The following is a 22,225-nucleotide window of genomic DNA, read 5'->3' as shown; positions in this document are numbered from 1 at the left end:
ACACACACACACACACACACAGTATTTCCTGTTTCATGTGTTGTTACTTCGTGTTTTACTTTGACACTCATGCTTGTCTCTGTTTCCTTTAGGTAACTTCACTCCTACCATTGTGTGTCTCACGGATTACCTTCCCCTCCCTAATATGTTTCACCTGGGTGCACTTGACCTGATTTCAGTTTAGTATATATGGTCTGCATCTCCCCCTGTCCAGTGCCAGTTCGTCGCGTCTTGTATGTAGAGTTCCAGTGTTATACCCATATATTGTCTTGTGTTTTTGACCCACTTTTTCGTATTTAACAACCTAGTTTTAGCCTCAGGTTTTTGGATACCTCTGCCTTGTCTTTTTGTCTGCTGTGTACCGAACCCTGACTGAAATAGATGACCACTGCTTTTGGAAACCGGACATTGTTTCAGAGTTGTGCTTTTGGGTCCTCAGTTCTTGTACTCAGTCGTTACACAATGCCTTGTCGAGGCCCCTTTGTGCTCTGGGGTAGTTTTGACCAGTTAGTAATTCAGCTTTGTGGTTTAATTTTAGGGTTGCTTATCTGATTTATTATGAAGTTAATGTTTTTGATTTGTCTGTGCATATCTTTTTGTGTTGTAATACACAAAATTAATTTGTCTGACTCCAATGAGCCTGTTTCATATAACCTCTTTGTTTTTGGTCACAAGACCACTCTCTGCATACAATAAAGATTAAAAATTTGGTGGGCATTCAAAAATCGATATTACTGGTAAAGATTTCATGGTCAACTCAATTAAAAGTCTCATCATCTCCAGCAATACCTCTCTATAGGGATCACATGCTAGACACTGGATTCTTTTCTTCCTTTTTTCTGAATTGATTTTTGCCATAGTGCATTCCCATATTTTGAGGATGCTATAAAAATTGTGTCTTGTGATGTGTCAAATGAGGCTTACCCTCCATTGAGGCAACGTCGCAGAGAGTAGGAGGCTCCTCCGCCGCAAGTTCGAGAGCAGTCACTCCAGGGGCCCCAGGCATCCCACCCAATGTCCCTGTCCTCATCTGAGCGGGTCATTCTGGATGCCTAAAACAATACCAAGACAAACATCACTTATTACCATCAGCAGGTTGACCTAGTCTTGACAAATTATTGGATTGGCTGCTGTTACCTTTGGTAATACCCTGTGTGTAGCACCACCATTAGGTCAAATTTTCACTTTGTCCTATACTTAATATTATGGCTACTATGATGTTGATCAATAGCACATTTCTTGGTGATATGTTTTTAAGTGACAAATAAGTAAAGACATTACATTTACTGCTACTAACAAAGAGGGTCACCATCTTCACTGTTGACCAAATGAGAGGATGTTATTAGTTTGATCTCTCTACATAGATTTCAGAGGAGAGGGCACGAGGCATAATTGCCTGAAGGTTTGTTGAAGTCAAGAATTCCTCCGAATCAAAGAAAAAATATACCATTGGTCTGAATACTCTAGATCAGCTCTCCTCAGCCTGAGGGAGCAAGCAAAACACACAAAAAAAAAAAAATAGTTTGGAATTTAGCTGAAAATAAAAAAAAATACAAATACTGTATGTTTCCACTCTAAACAAACCTTACACAATTTACTTCAGGCCATTTAAGAAGCTGCTTTCAAAATAAATCAAATATAAAAAAAAGATGGTTCACATCCTTGAAAGCTGAATTAGAATTGAAATGAATGGATGTGCTTGTACACTGTTTTTTATTCAAATTATTAAATTAAATATTAAATCTTTATCTCAACCAGGGGCGAAGTAACCTTTTTTTTGGAATATTTATATTTTATCTGTAAGGTTAAGGAAAGCTCGCAGCAATGATACAAATAACTGTGGTTAGAGTTTGCCGAAGGTTAGCTAATGCTTGTGGCTATGTTTAGATTTAAGGAACTATTTGCAGGTATGTGATGGGACACATTATCCAGTTATACATTAAAGGAATAATCTGACTTTGGTGAGATCAGGAAAAGGAGTGTTGAAATATAATATTTTTTGATAATAACTGTTATGTATTATATGTATTGTGTTAATAATATCACATTATGTAAAATATCGAGCACCTCTAAAATCCTTTCTATCTCTTTTTGCTGTGATTGAGTACATCACACTCCATATAGGTATCACAAACTGTACCTACAAGCTTAAGTACTTAAACCCTGTAAAAATAAGTAACTTCAGCGGGTATAATAGCACTTGTGTGATTAGATCATCTAGTTTGAGGAAGTTGCATCACCAAGCTGCAACACCCTCACTGCAACAGACCACCCTCTGACATTTCCTCTATCTTATCTACTGTGTTAAAAACTTAGATGAAAGAGAGGGAGTGATGGTTGGAGAGACTCTGATAGAGAGAATGGGAGAGATGGAAAGAGAGAGCCTTTTGTTGGCTGTGGGTCACCAAAAATAGGAACATTGGCTACCCCTGGGTCAGTGATGTCACCCCAGACCCTGTGGTGCCAGTGTGTGTGTGTGTGTGTGTGTGAGAGGAAAACTAAAGCACAATGAAGTATTTATAGAAAATAAGTCAAAGAATTGAGTTTCAAAAGTTCTTTCTTGTTCTAAGTTCTGCCCTTCAACCTGTGTGTGGCACTTTCACAGGGTAAATATCCGAAGCACAGATTTATGCAGTTTAGAAAACTGTTTTTCCTGAAGAAGTGGTAGCACACACCCTCCTCCAAAACACTTCTTGCCATGTCAGTGAAACTCAGCACACAGGAACAAACTCTAATTCCTCTGACAATGTTATTTATGCCTGGTCAACCATCATTAACATTTCTGACATGCCTCCATGGGCTTCATTTCACCCTGCCTCCCAGGCCCGGATCACTGGCTGACCTTGGAGCTGGCATAGTGAAAGTCTTAGCAGTCTCCAACCTTGTTCTGTTGTACCCACACAGATGAGATAGATCTGTGTGTCTTAGACTGCAGTAGAACTTGGTATTCTCTCGCTTTTCTCTGCCTGCTGCATCTAAAGAGACAGACTGATCCGCTAGAGAGGAATTAGACACGTTAACACACAGCTAATAGGATAAAACCACCTTTTGTTGTCTGGCTTAGCCGGCTAACAGCCATCGCAGACCTCCAACAGTAATAACATCGGCATGAGGAGAATCTGTCCAGCCAAGGCTTTTTTGGCCTGGATGGTCAGCCAGGCCTATTGTGTGAGCTCTGCATAGTTCAGTATCAGCAATCTGTGTCTACTGACAACACAGATGACCTGGACATGTACAATATTTTTTTAAGTTTGGCGTGCAAACAAAATTATGCTACATGCATTATGATATATGTTGTGAATGACTGGACCAGATGACTCAAAGTATTTAAATGAAAGAATGTGAGGAGTAACATTTTTGTTTTAGTGAGCATGAGCACACAGGGCAACATAAAAGGGTCACAAGCAAGAGAGAAATCACCATGGTTTTCTTTGCGATTGCTTTCATAAGTGAGGATGACATTAACAGTGTCTTTCAGTCGGCTATCATTAAAAATGGTGCTTTGTGATCTCACACCACTGTGGTTAAGGTTTTGTTCAAATATTTTGGTGATGGCTGGGAAATATTATAGTTTGAGTTAAAATTTGCTTTATTTAAAAAAAAAACTTGTTTAATGTAAATTAAAGATTTGGTTTTAATGGAAACGTGGACTGTTATCAAATGGGAGGGATTAGAGGTCTCCTGTTTGAATGACATGTTCTATCCAGAGTTCCTGATCATGCAGGTATAATTTGGTGAGTAAAGAATTGCTCCCTTTTTTATTTTTTTTTCTCTAATAACAGAATTTTAAATCATTAAGAGTAAATTAGTTAACCTTGCATTTACAACAACCCTGTACAAAGATCTTTAAGAAATTGACAACAATTATTTTATGTCTCTCACTAAAGCTTAAAGTAACAAGGTCATTTACACTATGTTTTTAGCCTAAATGCCACTGGACACTAGAATGTGGCTCCAGAGAAGGAAATCAGAGGACATTTAGGCTAACAACATCACGTAAATGACAATGTTTCAAGTGTCATTTGGATGTTGGGGCTTTGGGACACTTAAATGACACCACAGGAGCCATATGGAGGCATTTGTTTGTTATGTTTTTATTTCACAGTTTTTTACCCCAAACACCAAAAACTTCACCCACCCCTCCACTGGCATAGTAGTGAGCAGTTAATGAGTGGATTTTCCTTTTTGGGTGAACTATACCTTTAATCAGTCATACTTTTTACTGAAAAAATACAGAACAAATATTTGGAGAGGCTCTTATGACATGTTTGTCAGATCTGCATCACATATGCAAATACTGAATAATGAATTGTGGATTTGGACAACTTGTCATGCATTGATTTGTTGAGGATGACAAAGCTTAGCAGTTGAAATACTTGAATACTCTTTTATTTGCTTCCTTATGTGTCAGCCTCTCATGGGTTCATTTATTCATTGATGCATTTTAATTATTCATTCATATATTCGGTTAACTTCGTTTCCTTCATTAATCCACAATTGCGTAATAGATAACTGAAGCATGTACAAGTGTAAATCCCATTAGGCTTCCTCACATTTACGTAAATAGACTTAGATCATTTTGGTGGTTTGTAAGAGCTCATTGCAGGACACAGTCTCTGTTTAATGTGGTGGCTTACTACACTATAGGTGTGCCTGTTGATTAGATTTTGATCCATATTGTTAATGCAAACTGATACAAAAAATGTTTTAAAGAAACTAAGTACAAGGAAGGATTATTCTGCCAGTGCCCACGATTCAACCATGTCTGCTAGAAAGTTTCTTTGAAGCTTATTTGCTTTAGTGTTCACTGCTAGCATTTAGTTCCAGTAATAAGAAAGCAGAACGAGGTCCATATGGTGCAAAACAAAATGAAAAAGGGGATGCCAGGGTTGTGTATGGGCGCAAAAAGGATTTGCCTTTTATACAATTTCAGTCACATCTCATACAACACTCACAGTGTTGAAATCCTTAATGACCATACCATACATTTTAGATCCTCAGCCAAAAGTTGTATTAAAACATTGAAAAATGCATGCCCTATACAGTGCATCTTTGTACAGTGGTTTCCATTCATCTCTGCCTGGAATAAATGCCTGGTTAAATCTGAGCCACAATTCAGTATATCAATGCTAAGTTAAACACCAAGTATGCTTCTTCACAAGATGGTTGAATAGCCTCCAAAAACCGGAGCAACCACACCTTTCTGATCTTGGATTAGATGACGGCAACAATTGTCTCTGAAACCAGCAATCAGACATTCGCACCAGCAGAGACAGTGTGAAAATGACTCTCCCATCTCCCTAGATGTTTGAAGATTATTTCATCTGCCCCATCTCTATGACAACCTTGTAGCGAGGCCATTTGGATCAGATCTAAACACTTTTATTGAATGATAGATTATATGATTGTTAAGGCACATTGAAGCCACAGATATCCTGAGAAATCCAATAATCTGTTCAATGTCAATATGAAGTTTAATATGAGGACACAAACAACCAAATTCTGGCAATTTTTTTCTTTAAAATCATACTTCCTGGTACAAAGTAGTTTTATATCAATTTAAATCAGAGAATGCCAGCTCTCTATCCCTCTTTTCTCTCAATCCCTGTCTCAAAAGATATGAAGCATCTGAAATAATCCTGGCAGAAATGTTCAATAATCCATTTAAAGCTTCCAGCAGGCTGACAGTCTGAATGCTGCCTCTACTCTCTGTTCCATCTGTAATGTTGGTCCAGTCTTTCTTCCCCCTGGGGCTTGATGAGGGCATCGTATTTGTGATGAACAGACTCAAATTGGGGCAGCAGTAGCTCAGTCCATAAGGATTTGGCTTGGGAACCGGAGGGTGGCCGGTTCAAGTCCAGCATGGACCATAACCATGGAAGGTGGACTGGTAGCTGGAGAGGTGCCAGTTCACCTCCTGGGCACTGCTGAGGTGCCCTTGAGCAAGGCACCGTACCCCCCAATTGCTCATAGGGCACTTTTCCTGGGGGCTGCCCATCACTCTACCATCTCTCTCCAAAAAAATATGCATGTTTTTGAGCCCTGTGTGTGTGTGGGATTGTGGGTTAATGCATGTATTAAATGAAAAACATGAGTGTAAAAAGAATTTCCCCTTGTGGGATCAATAAAGGAAGTTTAAGTTTAAGTTAAATCCAAGTTCTGACTCAGTGGTAATAAGTTACAGTCATTTTGATTCTGTCCGCTCCTCAGGTCTTTATATTAATGACTCAATACCTCTTCAAATGGCAGGTAATCTCTCAGAAGTTATAAATAGGGAAACCAAAAACTCCACAGAGTAATCTCACTTCAAGGAAAATGTTTTAAAAACAGGTACATGACTGAATAACTTTTTTTCTTTCATTTCTTGTAGTATAGATATAAAACAAGGATCTTTGACCTTTGAGTCTGTCTCATTCGTATGGCTGGCAGGTTGGACTCTGAACTCATTATAAACCATTAAGCTCATTCCCTGCCTGATTGCAGCAGAGCCCTCAAACTATACAAGACCTGGCCTCAAAATGCCATGACAACTGTAAAAACCCCAAGTACCAGCCCTAATCAGCAACACACCGTGGCCTTCAGACACAACACTGAGCCGTTTATCATGCTTAGGAGAACTGTGTTTACTGAGCAAAGCCAATATGGTGAGCTGGGCACATGTTCCTTTACCAGATCTCACATGAGACTTGTCAAGTGTGGCCCTCATTGTCAAATTTGGACTTAGCTTTGAAAACTTACACAGCCCCTATCCTGGTGATATGAGTTTTTCGCTGGGGATAATGGGATCATGCAATCTGTTTTTTGTAAGTATGAGATGAACCAGAACTGTATTATCACTCTTATGTGGCAAAAACAGCTCCTACCTGGCAGTTAAGTAAAAAAAATGGAATAAAATGAATGTTCCTGGTCCTGAATTGCCCACTGCAGTGAGGGGTGGTTGGTCCTCACCAGAAAAATAACAGCACTGGTTGTTAACATGTCAAGAATACCCGTTCTGAAACTTTTGCAACAATTCAGTGTCATCTGGCAATGCCCTGCATCAGCCAATCACACACATGTCAATACACATTCCATGATAGAACACTCTGCAACAGTAGCATAGCACTTCCTATAAGCATTAAAGCCAATGGATATTCAGTCCGAGACACTGGGTAAAGGTAGTGACATTTCATAGTAAACGCACGAGACTCTGTTGATCAGGTTTTATTTGGTTACAGGAAAAAAATTCAACTCCCAACTGTCAGTCACAGAAAGACATTGTTTACATGATGGGTCCTTGAGGTCATGAGATAACAATGTAACCAAGCGTCTTGGGTTCACCTCACTGGGCATGTTAAATAAGAGAAGATGAACCACTTGCTTGAACAAATTTCCGATTGACAGTGAAAATCTTTTCTGGAGCCTAATCCCAGTTTGTTCAAACCTGCCAATGGAGTGCATGTTGCTACTTCTGTTTTATGCAGAATACTATCCTCCATACTATTGCACTGGATAAATCTACAGAGTAAAATGTACATTTAGCAGTGATGCCCCCATCTCCTAGTACCGCCATCTGTCATTTAGATGTTTACTACACCATCAAGAAAAATGGACCAGACTGAAACTAACCTTCATGACAGCAATAGTAGCAGATATTTCAAATTTAAGGTCTGTCTTGTCTCATGATTTTCCTGCACTCACTCTCCTTTATCTTACTGCACTCTGCATGGACATCTTTACCTGCACGTCTTAGGATCATTCCTTTGAACAAACATTTAACCTCTCAAATGTGCATTAAAGAGGAAAATTCTCTTAAAAATGACTTCTGTAGGAATATCCAAAATACCTTAAAATAACAATGACACACTCGAGTGACACTGTAGGATTCCATATGTTTCTGCCTGTCTCTGTCCCAGATTACTGGTCACAGGCAGAGATCACCACAGTTGGGTTATCAGAGAGGAAAATATAATATGAGAGCCAATTTATAAAAGATAAAAGGCTTTGGCATAATGTTACATGGTTAACTGATTATTTTTTAAAGCTTTCCTTTAAGACCATAAATCAGTGTAATTTGCTTGTTTACCTGCTTCTGCTGCCTCTTAACGCTGAGTGAGAAAAGACTATTAAAGTAATTTTCTTATGTTATGACTCACTTGTGTATGGCTAGCTTTCTAGTCAGTCACCTGTCACAGATCCCAGAATTATCCACAATGATGTAAATAAGTCCAAAAACTGCTGCTCCCATCTTTGCTCAGTATGCACAGACCACACACACATGCACACACACACACACACACACACACACACACACATACACACGACTCAGCCTTCATTGGGATCTCAACTTAACACATGTAAAGTTTAATGGTTGTATCTTGCACATAGACACTATCAGAAACCAGTCCACAGACAGACGGACAGTAGCTGTAGTAGAAGTAATCTCCAGGACCGCAGTTTGCCAGGATCACACACACACACACACACACACACACACACACACACACACACACACACACACACACACACACACACACACAAAGGGAGAAAGGGATAGAGAGAGAGCCACGCTGTCACAGCTGGTAAAAACATGCAGGGATTTCGTAGAATATCCGGCAGGCAGGTTGCTTTCATGCTGGTGTTAACAGCAATCAGAAGCTCAGCATTCACATGTGGACACACACACACATGCTCACACCCACACTCAGACTTCTGTCCTAGTTTCTCATCTGTGCTGCTGAAGCAAGCAAACAGAACTTCATCAGGCTCTTTGCAGCCAGGTAGACACAGACAACTATACAACATATAGGTCGCTCTAGGCAATCAAGCACTTTACACAGACTCTATAATTCATTTTTCTGCAGTGCTCAACCTTTAACTCCTGATATTCTCCCTGACTTCCTGATCTGAGACACTGGCCAGTCAACTATATCATTCGGCCCAAGAAACAAATCAAGAATCTTCCACAACAAGTCTGACCCTTAGATACACCGCACCAGCTCATCTCAGCAACATGAGGAGAATGTCAACGTTTTTAGTTGGAATCAACTTTATTATCATTATTAATTATTACTATCTAGACTGCATCAGCAATGTGGAAGATATAAAATACCTAAAGTGAAAGCCATCTCCTCGTGTTGTATTTATCTAAGTTTAATCTATGAATTTACTTGGTCCCAATAATTCAGCACGTCTTTATTAACACTTGTTTTTCAAGTGTTTGCACAGCTTCCTGTCGGATAATCCATCCACAAATCACCTTTAAACTGCAGTCAATCAAAATATTATTCAATGTACAATCAATACCTTCAGTCTGTGAGCCTGCAGGTTTAAATATAAGGACAGTCATTGGCTCATGTCCCACCCCCCAAGCTGTAATTGGACAATTGGCTGTTGGTCATATTGGCATGAATGCTGTGTCTTCATCTCATAAAAGAAGGACTCCATTGGTTGTTGGTGAGATAATTGGGTTACAGTAAAATGTCACAATAAAAAGATATTCATTATCAAATAATTGAGATGTACCTCTTCACGAGAGTCATTGTTTACATGGAGTTATCTACATTTTTTTGCAATTTATAAGATGAAATTTGAAGTTATGTGCTAATTTTGTTTTGTGCCAATGTATTTCAATACTTTTTCAACATTTACATTTGCCATCAAAAAAATATGTTCCTATTTAACCCACAGAAAAATAGTTTCTCTCTAAATATATACCACTAAAATGTTCTGTATTTAAGGACATAACCAGAGGAGGCTTTGGTGCATTGAGTAGTGTTTTCTCCTGCTTTTACCCATGCTTGAGTAACTCCATTTTCCAATGTGCACCATGCCAAAATAGAATGTGCATTAAAGTAGGCAACAAGTATGTCAATTAAATTTCCAATGATTCTGTGATGCTACTACAGAGAGGGACTAATGTGGTTTTCAAAGAATCACATTCTCAAATCACATTTTTTACTGTGCTTGTGCCAAATTCTTACTTGCATGATTGTATGTACTACACCATGGAAGAAGATATATTATATTTAAATACATATATGTGAACATGATTTCTCCACAATGGGCAAAAAACAGCTATTATATTGTATAAGGACGGTGAAGCATAGTCCTAAAATAGCTCAGGTGCTCCTCAGAGCCAGGAGGAAGTCGCCCAGTGAGCTGAAGCTTCTCAAGCTTCACATGAACAGCAGACCTACTGAAAACAGAAGGAGAGGTTTACTGGGAACTATGGAGGCATGAAAGATTAAATTCATTACTAAAGGAACATGTCCTCATCCTATCAAGCCACATCATTGGCTTTACCTATGAAGGGTACACTTAGTGGTACGCCCAAATGCTGAGTCCTTATTTCAGCTAAGGGGACAGAGCCTCAAGCATCAAATTCATGTTAAAATTGAGGTGGATGACTAAGAAACACTGTATTAGTGATTAGGCAAGAGCTTGCTTGACATCGAGGAATATGAGAAGCCAGAGCAGAGATAATTAACCCAACTGAAGATTTGACTTACTTTTGTTTCAACATCCAGCAGTTTGTTTGCCTTGAAGCACTGACTGTACTATGTTAAGAGAAGCTGGATGATACACATTAATAGAGACAGATTAGAAGCAGTGAGATAACAGCTAAAGCTGAGTAATGATGCCGGAGAGACAGCTTCTTCTCAGTGGAGGCCGCAGCTCTACTGATATTGGTCATTTAAGGTGAAACATGAGAAAAAAGTAAAACATAACACATTCAAAGTAGCTTCAGATAAACAGCTGGGGAAGGGTTTCAACCAGTGGTCACAAAAATCTCAATGCACTAAAGTATCACAACTTTTTCTCAACATGGGTGTTAAAAAGAAATAAATTGCAATTTTGATTTACAATACTTACATAATAAAGAAAATTAAGAATCATAATACTATACAATCACAATACAAATTGAATGACTACCCAAATATCATAATAGTACAGAATTAGAGGATAAGTGTATATTGCAAGCCCTGTTGTTTGGTCAACGTTGGTTCCTCTATATTTATTGGTATAACTGTTTATATTTGATACAATATAATATGGCTTTTCCAAGAGGTAAATAGTGTGTGTGAAATCTAATATATGGTAGAATCCTCAGCCCGATTCATTACATTAAAGTTACTAAGCACAGCAAGAACAGTTATGTCCAGGGGAAACTTTCAGTGTCAGTCCAGGGTGATCTATGTAATCTGAGAGAAGTAATGCATGGTGAAGTTAAGTGTTGGATATCTGTGTATCTTTCAGGTCCTGTCACAGATATGAAATTGGTATTTGTCTTTACACTGATGGAAATATGTCCCCAACTGTGAGCAAGATACTGTATAACAGCCTACTGAGTGCCCTGAAAAAAAAGAATCACATTAAAAGTATACAATAATTAAGAAGAATAACTCTCCTAATATGTTTGTCCCCACACATTTCCCCAACTTAGTACACACATTTAAAACAATTCACATACACACAATGTAATAACAAGCAGTGCCTGCTGGAAAACAAATTTCATCTTCAGTATTTACATATGCCTGCCAGTGCTACTCTCTTCCAGGCACTAATACTGCACAGACCAGCCCTCAGAGCTGCACAAAGACGCAGGACTACAGAAGCCCTCTGAGCTGTCAAACAATATGTTGCACACAGCAAGAGGAAAAGGGAAACCGTGGGAAGCTGCTTCAGACAATAACCAGCCTTAAAGCTACATGTCTGTTTCTGACGCTTGACTAAGACGATGTCTGTAGAATTTCAAATCTTTCTGCACCTTCTTACTAAAGGCGCCTTCCGACAAAATTCTTTATGTCAAGTGTTTCAAGGACTTTGCCTCAAATTTAAGACACATCTGCTCCAAGGTGAGAACCACAGTCACATGGAAAAGTGGTTAACTGTGTGAGTGATGCACAAGAAAGGGGGACAATAAGATACAAACACAAACACATATATGATTGTTTAAGCTCAGACTAAGAATTATACCACTTGTTAACACTCTTTGTAACAGCTAAGTCTGTCAGCTCTTGTTTGAGGGATTTTCGCTCACTCTTCACAACTGGCTTCTTCGTCTGTGAGATTCTTATGCTGTCCTGCATTAATGTGGACAGATGTTTATGTTTGGAAGATGGCAAGGTGGACAGATGTTAGGAGATGGAAATGTGTTATTTTCATGCATTACTGCACCATTTATCTACTAACAGGCCTGTGGCCAGAAAATTCTATTTTAACTCCATCAGTCCACAGGACTTGTTTGTTAAATATATCAGGCTTGTTTAGATGTTCCATAGATGTCTGATGCTGAACTATGCTACAAGGATTCAGTGAAGGGTTTGTTCTGTACAGATCCTGACCCCCACCTGGTCTAAGTCATGACTGGATACTAAAACTGATCAGACTTGGTTTTGATCTTGGTCTGACCCAAGTATCAGTGGTCTTGAGTAGAGCTCTGCTACAGGTGATTGTGTTTAGTTAGAGATGGAGACAAGCAGAACAAAGTCCATAAAAATGTATTGTTACTACGTATAATGTATAATTTCAGGCTCAGTCATGCTGATCTGATTTGCCTCTACTATTAAAAGATGTCTGATATGAAAAATCCTTTAACTTTTGTAAGATTGAGATTATTGTTGTTGTCATGGTAATGGTAATATTTACTTTGAAGCTCAACTTTGCAGCCTCAGTTCAATCACCACTGTCAAACACAAACTACTGTTGTCATTAGATCATTTGGAATGACGTTCAGCTCCAACAGTTAAAAAAAAAAATCAGTGACAAGCTACTAAGAGCTGATGTATTAAACAGGAGTAGCAGACTGTTTTCTTAAATCATCGGAAATCCTGTTTAAACTGCACAGAGTGACTGGTGTTGCTGTTAAAGTTGTGATGCTTTGCAGCAGAGGATACCAAAGACATGAGACAGGCAAAAGACCCAATGTGGATGGATGTGAATTTATGACATATGTATGATAAGAAGCTTTTAAATTTTCCAATTATTTCTTTTACACTGTGCAGAACAAATCCCACACATAAACACCGACTCAGACAAACACAGATGCTCGCAAGTACTAACAAGGCCCAGCAGTTGGAGAGAACCTTTAGGCCACCCACTCACCACCATCATCAGTCAGGAGCAAACATTTACTAAGAGACCTGTTTCTCTGAACACTGCTCTGGTACGCAACACTGGGCCACTCACATCCCAGGCCACTAATTTGTTCCACAGTGATTCTAAAGGCTGGGGGGAGGAAATGTTAACTGTATTTGTGAGAAATGGGAGGCTCACACTTAATCACTTGTCAGTTTGCAACATAGATCTGCTCAAGTTCTCAAGCTCACTTGCAGCGACTGATGCAAGGTGGGTTTTGTTTTTATTTAAGTAAATGTTGCAGTCACAAATCAACTTGTCAATCAACTTATCATTTTGAAAAAATGAGAGCAGGGCGGTCAAAGCAAAAGGAGAAAACATTTGAACTATTCCACGACGATCAGTGCTTTGTTATTGTTCAAAATTGAATCACTAACTAACTTTGTCCAGCTTCAGCTGTTTTACTCAATACTTCCCTCCATCTAGCTTCCTTCACTAATACGTATAGATCTTGTATGCCACCCACAGTGCAACTTCAACTCAATAAATTGTTTCTTTATTCCAGTGCACTCCACACCGTAGGTTTTCTCCTTCCTGATTTTGACTGCTATAAGGCTCCTGTTGATATTTGCCTTCTTGAATGAGGCTCGTACACTGTAAAAGACTGGAGACATGCAGAAACTCGGCTGTCAGAAACTATTAGGACTGTGCCAAAAACACAGAATCCACCAAGGACAACATAAAGTGTTAAACAAAAGAACTTTAGGACTTGTCTGCTTTTGATTCAAATCAATTCCTGGTGAGTCTCATTCATCCTTTTCAAAACCCAATTTATGTCTGTCATGTTTGGCCTGTACACCTTCCTCTTCACTGAATGATTGAAGTCATGACCATGCATGCAATTAAAATAAATTGGACTCTTAATGGGGAATTGAACTTGGCTTTGCAATAAATATTTTTTTTCTCTTCTCCTTGAGAAAGTGCTTTATGTTCTTATCACAACATCTCATTCAGCTACAGACTAATGACAATAAAGTGCATTTTGACATGAGTTTCACAAGAAATAATCTCAGAGGAAGAAAAAACAAACAAAAAACAAAAGTTCATATTTGAAACTGATTACAACAGTATGCTATTATATCAAAATGAAATATGAAAGTATACTGAATGAATGATAATAACATGAATATCATAATATACAGTAGATCAAGTCCCTATCATCCGCTGGTGGTCACTAACATCCGACACCATCAACTAGCGGTAGGCATTAATTAGTGCGGTAGAACGTACAAGGGATATTCTCCATCTTGTCCTATGTTCTTAAAAGGGACAGCGTTTAGTTTAAAAAGGCACAGAGGTAATGATGTCAGATCTACTGAGTGAACCACATGGCTTTCATAGTACTGCAGTACAAGCCAGTAGCCAGTCAGATTTACCTTTACGCTCAGAATGGGCTGAGGTGTTCAGGCAAGAGGAGGAGGTGTGCTCACCGGGGAGCTTTATGGGCAGCGAGCCCAGCCTCCTAAGGTCAGTCAAATGACATTGTTGATATATTGTCTCGAGGATAGGGAGATGGGGGCATCATTCAAGGTAAAGGCAGTGGTGACAGTCATTGTTCGGTCTAATAGATCCATAGTTATAGTCATAACTTACATTCTCTGTATTCCAAAAAAAAATCAACATTTAAACTGTGGATGTGTGTGTGTGTGTGTGTGTCTGCATGTCAGCACAGGAGAGAGAGAGAGAGAGAGTGTGAGTCAGGATGGACTGAATTCATTAAATTTGATGAATCTAATATATAATAAGTGCCAGTTCGTAGGTTCATTTATACAGTTGAATGAATTATCGAGGAGGCGGAGCATTATATTAGCAAAATAAAATGACAACATTACATATTCAAGTCATATAAATGTTGCTGGGAAATCAGAGACAGTGATGTAATGACGAGGCACTGAGGCGGCTCTATAGCTTATGGAGAAGCAAACTGGTCTTTAAAAGAGTTCGCACATTAAACTAGATCTGAATGAGTAATAAAACTTGATCCACTTTAGTAGGAAAGGGGGTTTGAAAGCCTTCATGAGGAACTCAATGGGACTGTTGGAACTGTCGCCAACTCAAGGCCAGCTGCAGGTTACTATCAAGCAGCACATAGCAAGATCTCTGTCCCCATGCGCTGCTGTTCTACTCAGTCAGATTATTGCAGAGTGGCGATGAATTCTGGTGGCGCCACCGTCAGCCACCTCCTCTTCATCAAGCTGTAAGCCAGGAATGACCTAGACATTGATTCACCGACCCACATGACCGGATTTACAGCAATAACATCGGACAAGATAGGTGTGGCAAGATCATCAGAAGTGAAGGGGCCAAACAATAAGAAGGTAACATAGCAGATGTGGGTTTCTGTATGACACCAGTAGAGGTTCAGCAGAATACCCCTCACCTCACCCTCTCCTTCCAAACATGAAAAAGAACCTGTAGTAGCCTTCAGTTGTCATAAAAACTCAAAAGGTGTTTAGTTCGTCCAGTCTGGACTAATGTAAAAAACATGGCAGCTTCCATAGAGAGGACTTGCTCCTGTTGAATTTAAATATAAAGGGCCCATTCTAGGGTAAAGAAAACAACAATTTGTACAATTTAGAAGATTACACACTGATTACACTGAAAACATCACTAGGATTATTTTATATTCAATTTCTGCCTATTGATCCCTTTCACCTAAATCTTACACACTGAACCTTTAAGTCTTCAGACAAAGTATGCTGGGATTTGGTGCTATACAAATAACTACACCAAATTGAAGGGAATTATTTTGCAATGCAGTACGAAACACTGCTTTATAGATGAACATGAATTTCAAGATGTTGGCAGCGATCTTTTTCCTCAGACTGAAGAACATCTCAAAGCAATGTATGTGGGGAGAGATTCCGATGAGCACCATGTATAGAGTAAACATCTAAAGACTGCACACAGAGAGGGAAAGGGAGGAAGAGGGTAAAGGAGAGAACAGATGAGCAGGATAAAAGGTGAGAGGAGGGAAGAGAGAGAAGTGAGTGATGGAGAGTGGTGGAGATCCCTGGGGAGGGACAACAATAGCACAATGCAGGAAATGAGTCTCGGGGCCTGCTGGGCTAATGATGAGGAAGCTGAGGAACCCTGCACAGCCCTGTTCTCTCTGATGAAGCTCAAAATAGACTCACATACAAATGTCTTTTACGATACTAGTGAGGGCCCTTGTAGACTAACCTAACCACAAAACATTTGCATGCCAAACCTGAAAGTATGAGCTGATTCTAAAACTGAGAAATTGTCTTTTCTGCTCTACTTGCATTAAATTGGTTTCAGCTACCATTGACACTCCTGACAAATACATCTATATGTTTAGCTGCCAACAAAATATGAGTGTTTTAAACACTGACTAGATTTTATGAAACAATAAATCATTAATATATGAGTTAGACCCATTCTAAACTTTTGTTTAGATTTTTTGCACATAATTTGCAGTGGTTAGAGACTGACAAAATTATATTATTATATAATAATATTGTCTCATGACAATTTTATAAAATAAGAATAGGTGGTTGCATTGGGAGGTTTGTTAAAAAAAATTAGAAGGTCTGTAACTTTAGTCAATGTAGTTGCAAATAACATCCTTTTTTAGTCTGGAAAGACTTCATCTCAGTGTCATGTTAAATGTCTTTAAAGAGCACAGGCAAATGGATTTTATAAAGTCAGAGTCTGGCTAGCTGTTTTCCCCTGCTTTCAGTCCATCTGCTAAGCAAAGATAACCACATCTTGATTCCAGCTCAGCCCGGTTCTTCTGTTCTCAAGACAAAGGATTGATACTGATCTCCACAGTTCCCTCTCAGACTAAAAGCAAACAAGTAAATCCATATTCTCAAAATTTCTCAAAATAATCAGTTTTCTTTCAAAGCAAATACAAACCCACCAGGTTGGTTAATACACAGATGAAGTAACCCATGCGGGTCATCCAATTTTACACCCTATGGAGGGAAGTTATGTTTAATAAAACACCATTAATTTAGAGGATGACCCTTTTTGGTCTATTTTAGGGAGGACACAATCCTTATGAAAGTAGAGAAAACACACATGCACACAGAAATGTGACTGTGTATGTTTTTGCTGGTTTGCTTCCTTGTATAGAAAATTTAAAAAAGACCATTCAGGTTGGGATTGTCATTAAAATCCAATGATTTACTCCAGAGTAGGCAGGAAGAGAGTTCACCTCATATGCGCTTGTCCTGACCACCCTCTCATCTACTTATCAAAACAGCCCCAATTAGGAGTGAAATCTCCAATAGCCCCCCGTCGACTAGTAAAACCTACCACCGCCAACACAGGTCAGTAGGCACTCTAATCATAAAAAAATTGAATAAAAGCATGCATATTTACATTTAAAACAAAGCTTTAAACATTGCATTACTATGATGTCTGGTAGAACTGATCTCTCCAGAGCCAGCTCAGGATCCATGAATGGAAACAGAAGATTTCACCACAAGTTGTCAATCTATATCAAAAATACATTTTATCCTCGTATGTTTACATGCACCATTGCTACGACTATTGACCTTATTCAGAACAAGACATATGGTGTTCACTGGAGTTGCTGATAGAATATTCCATTCATATTATAGTTTACCTGATTATGACTGTCATCACGTCTACTATGCCATTACAGCAGTGTCATTCCGCCAGTTTCAGGAAAATGTATACAGTGTGCAGCAATTTGACCTCAAAGACCAGGGTTTCTCTTCTGCCTTTTGTTGCATGAATGTAAAAACATCTTTGGGCAACAAAAGCAATTTGGCCAAGGTTTTGAAAAGATTCTGGTTTAAACATCCAATATTTATAGTCTTGTTTCTTCATATTTGTAGTAATATTACTGTGTTGTCTAAACTTAGCATTAAATAAAGGTTATTGATGTTATTATAGCTAATATAAACCAAAAAACATAAAAAGACCCAATATTTACCCATGAAGAGGACTCAAATCTCAACAACCTCAGCCATTGCATTTGACACATTAGTAAATTACTGTAAGTAATTCATTACAAAGGTTCATTACCATTACATGCAGGTAAATCTATATTCTTCCGCTGACTTGCATATAGAATTGTCAGAGACAAGCTGCAAATATAAAAATAAGCCAGGTTTCATAAGAGGCCAACATCTTAATCAAACCACATGTAAAAACAACACAAATAGGAGAAGGCTTGCGTATGTTAGCATACCATCCTTTGTATAATCTGCTATCATCCAGGCTGTTCTCTGCACATCCATCACTGTCTGGTTTGGATCAGCCACCAATGATCTGGTATATAATCCATCTACCTCATGTATATAAATGATCCTGTGACAATCCTCCCATATTTATCAAGCATCTGCACTCTGTATCATTTCTCCATTTCATTGTCATTGTTGTTGTGTTTTTATGTTTATATATTTAATATATATATGTGTGTGTGTACTTTTTATGGCATGCCGTTCAGGAAATTAAACCTCTGAATATGTTGAATGAAACTTTGAATATATTGAATGAACCTTGAATATATGGAATGAACCTTTAAATATATTGAATGAACCTTGAATATATGGAATGAAGTCTGAATATACTGAATGAAGTCTGAATATATTGAAGGAAATCTTGAATATATGGAATGAAACTTTGAATATATTGAATGAAACTTGACTGACGTCAGACTTCACCGCAGTGCCTGCGACCATCTTCCAATCTCGTTGCAGCAATATTAAACTATGAGGACATCAGTAACAAGTGAGGTTCATCTTTCATCTTTGGGCCTGATCTTCTAAGATCCCAAATAAAGAGTGCTAAATTGCGTGTGCATTATAAAAGATTGCACATTTAGTTGGTGGGCATTTTGTGGCTGAACTTCTAAAAATCTTTGTTGTGGTGAAAACTAAGTTCCACTCATGGTCAAAAAGTCCACAAATTCAGTCGCATAAAAAGCAGGAGAAGTTTTCACCACAGAGAAGAAGGTAACATGTGGTGACACTAATACAATTTTGTACTGTAACCTTGAAATAAAACTTTTAGTGCTTTCTATGACATTATATATCAGTTTTTGACACATTACAACCTCTTTATATACAGTCTATGATTAAAACCAATGACTGCAAATCCTACCAAGTCCTTTGCAAGAGGTTTCTATTTGTTTTAGTTTTGAAATGTATAAACTGTATTAAAGACAAGCTTGATACATAGAAATACGAAAGAGATTGACATACCAATTTACAGCCAACATTTAACTTTTACTGTGGTACCATTAATGATGCAAACACCTGAAGGTGCAGGTTGATGCTGATGACTCAGAGTGCCAACATCAACAATTGTTTCTTTTAAGGTACATACAACAAGATATTTCTCAAACTGTGTTAACAGTCTCCCAGTCTCTCAGTCTGAGATGTGTGCTGTGTGTGAACAGCTATAGGGTTTCAGCTCTATGCTGTGGGCCTGTGGCCTCTGTCCTAACCTGACAAAAGGATTTGAGGGTCAAGTGGAAGGTAGTTAATTGGTCTGTCAGAGTGATGACCCCCCCCCATACACACACACACACACACAAATTACACACACACACACACACAAAGACCATGTACAGCCTGTCCCCACTCAGTGTCATCTACACAACTGTGCTTCAATTAGTAGAGAAATTGCCCTTGCTGCCATGTCACATTACCTGTGTCATAGACTCTCTCTCTTTCTCTCTCGCACTTTCTCTCTCTCACACACACACATGCACACACAAGCTGTGTATCTGAATTCAGGGCCCTCAGTCCATGGAGGACCCACTCTAAGAGGCTGACATGGGCTGCATTCCTCATCGCGTAAGCTGAACTGAAACGTTCTGGTCTTCTTATTGCATCATCAGCTTGCCTATACAGGCAACAGAGCTAAAGACAAAAAAAAAACGTTGCAAAGTTGTTTTTCCTTTGAATTGGACCAGACTAGTTGCGCTGCTGTGATGCAATTGGTCTTCGAATGCAGTCTCCAAAGGATGCGGCCCCCAACTTGAGACACAGCTACACACACACGCACGCACACACACACATGCACGCACACGAACAAACACACACACACACACACACACACACACAGCAACAACAGGTGGAGGTGGGGTCCTAACATTCCAGCCCTGGTAACACAAAGCCTGTTTAATGCTGTCAGTGAGACAACCTTTGTTTCACAACACTAATGCTGATCTTCTATATTCATATGCAGAGAGAATTAGTATAAGGTTAAAAATAAACATAGTCGGGATGATAATGGTGTGGGAGATCTACCAGTCCTTAAAGAAAGAAATCTGGCTTTGTTGTTTCTAAAACTGGGGAACATTTATAATGTATCTAACAGGTGTATTGATGAGGTTGTTGAAGAGTTACATTTTATCTCACATTCAGCAACAGTCCCCATAATCCAAGACAATTTACATTCCTGTTTGAGGAAGCACCCGCGTGAGATTGATATGTGTGTCAGACACGGTGACTGAGCTTTGTAATGCCCTGGTTTTTCAGAAGCTGTTCCTTGGACTTGATGGACTGAAAACCAGTGCCAAAGTGACCAATCTCAAGAACGCTATTTTCTGAGGATTCTTTTTCATTTTAGAGCACTATCAGATTTTATTTTGATAATATTGTTTTGTATTTCAACTTCACCAAAGAGGCTACAAAACTGATAGTCTGAAAGAAAAGGGAACACAAGACACAATGCTACTGTATGTGTGTTATATGTGATTGTTTCTCTGTCAAGTTGCTTAATGTGCAAGAAATACTGAATTAACAGTTATTTAAAGATGTTCAAGTAAGTAAGTATTTTAGCCTTAGAAATGCTACAGTTTTTGTGTTTTGATGGAAATGATTGTTGTGGGTTTACTCATGTCATTGTGCAGCTTACGAATAAAAATTAGGGGTGTAACGATTCGTAACTGCTTCTTTGGAGTGGAGTCTTTGCAAAACCTGTTTCTTGCTGCTCACAGCAGTAGATTGCGAATGTCTCCTCAGACATACAACTGTGGTATCTTGTGTAGCTTTGAACATTAGCTAGTTCCACATTAAATGGAATGTGATATTTGCTGATATTTCATTATAATATATTTTTTTCAATTAAGTTATCAAATCAGTATGCATGCATCTGTGCTATCATATATACAAAACCAAAACCAGCTGTGAAAGTACTTCTTCAAAGCACTGTGAGTGTATCCAAAGTCCAGCATATCACTTCCCTCTGTACCATAGATCTCTATTGTTGTCCAGAATGTACTAAAACACATCAGTGAGCCTCACAATTACACTGGGCGACATCTTTCAGTGCTCTGAACACATGGTGTATATTTAATTGAATTCAATTGTAAAATTCAAGTTCCTGCTGCCAGAAATGATCACATCAGCACAAAATATGTATCCATCCACTGAAAATGGATGCCAACAAATTCACTATTTCCTTTTGAAATGTTTGTTAAAAACTGCAGTGGCCTCTTTTAGGAAAGTACTACGCCCTTGTTTGAAAGGTTCGCTTCTTCAGTAGGAACCAAAGCCAATCAGAATTAGGAGGTGGTAGTCATTGAACATTCACTGCAGTCAATTGCACTGCAAATAGCAGGTTCCTGACAAAGATAAAGGGAGTAAATGTCAAGGTCCTGTCCTTACTTCTACTTGTTCACAGAATAGATAATATAAAACTTATACATATATACAGTAACTCTCTAAATTTCTCCAATTTTCACACCAATACTGAGCTGCTTTAACAGAAACATCTAGACTTCTTTAATCCTCTGCCAAACCATTACTTTCTGCACTAAGAGCAAGAACAACATTTGGAAAAGCTTGATTCAGTTACTATGCCCCATTTGTGGAACAAATGACCACAGGATTGAATGTTAACCCCAGATCCGAACTCCTTGCAAAGCAGCTTAAAACCCTGATATATTCCCATGCCGTGTAATGTTTATACTGCAACATATAATATTTTATGTCTTTTGCTTCATTTTCATACCAGTATTAGCCCAGAATGTGCATTCATGTTTTTGCAATCTCTTTTAAGATTTGAAAGTCTAGAGCATTTGGAACTGCCTCCTGTATCTGAATAAATCAAACCTTAACTTTAAAGGAGTATTACATCCATAATTTGTCTTTTG

The 22,225-nt window shown here is 38.6% G+C and overlaps 1 protein-coding gene across 3 annotated transcripts in view; it reads right to left on the bottom strand.

Annotated features, from left to right (window-relative positions):
* adamtsl3 (ADAMTS-like 3) overlaps positions 1 to 22,225 on the bottom strand; it is a 153,649-nt gene that overhangs the window by 82,920 nt on the left and 48,504 nt on the right. For all 3 annotated transcript variants that reach the window (XM_020080365.2, XM_020080364.2, XM_020080366.2), the window contains exon 4: positions 925 to 1,052. In XM_020080365.2, the coding sequence (XP_019935924.2) occupies positions 925 to 1,052 (128 nt within the window). The remainder of the gene's footprint in view (positions 1 to 924; positions 1,053 to 22,225) is intronic.

The sequence above is a fragment of the Paralichthys olivaceus genome, chromosome 1 (assembly GCF_024713975.1).
Source record: "Paralichthys olivaceus isolate ysfri-2021 chromosome 1, ASM2471397v2, whole genome shotgun sequence".
Lineage (NCBI taxonomy): Eukaryota > Metazoa > Chordata > Actinopteri > Pleuronectiformes > Paralichthyidae > Paralichthys > Paralichthys olivaceus.
Note: the sequence above shows the minus strand (reverse complement) of the source record. Positions and strands in the feature narration are given on the sequence as shown.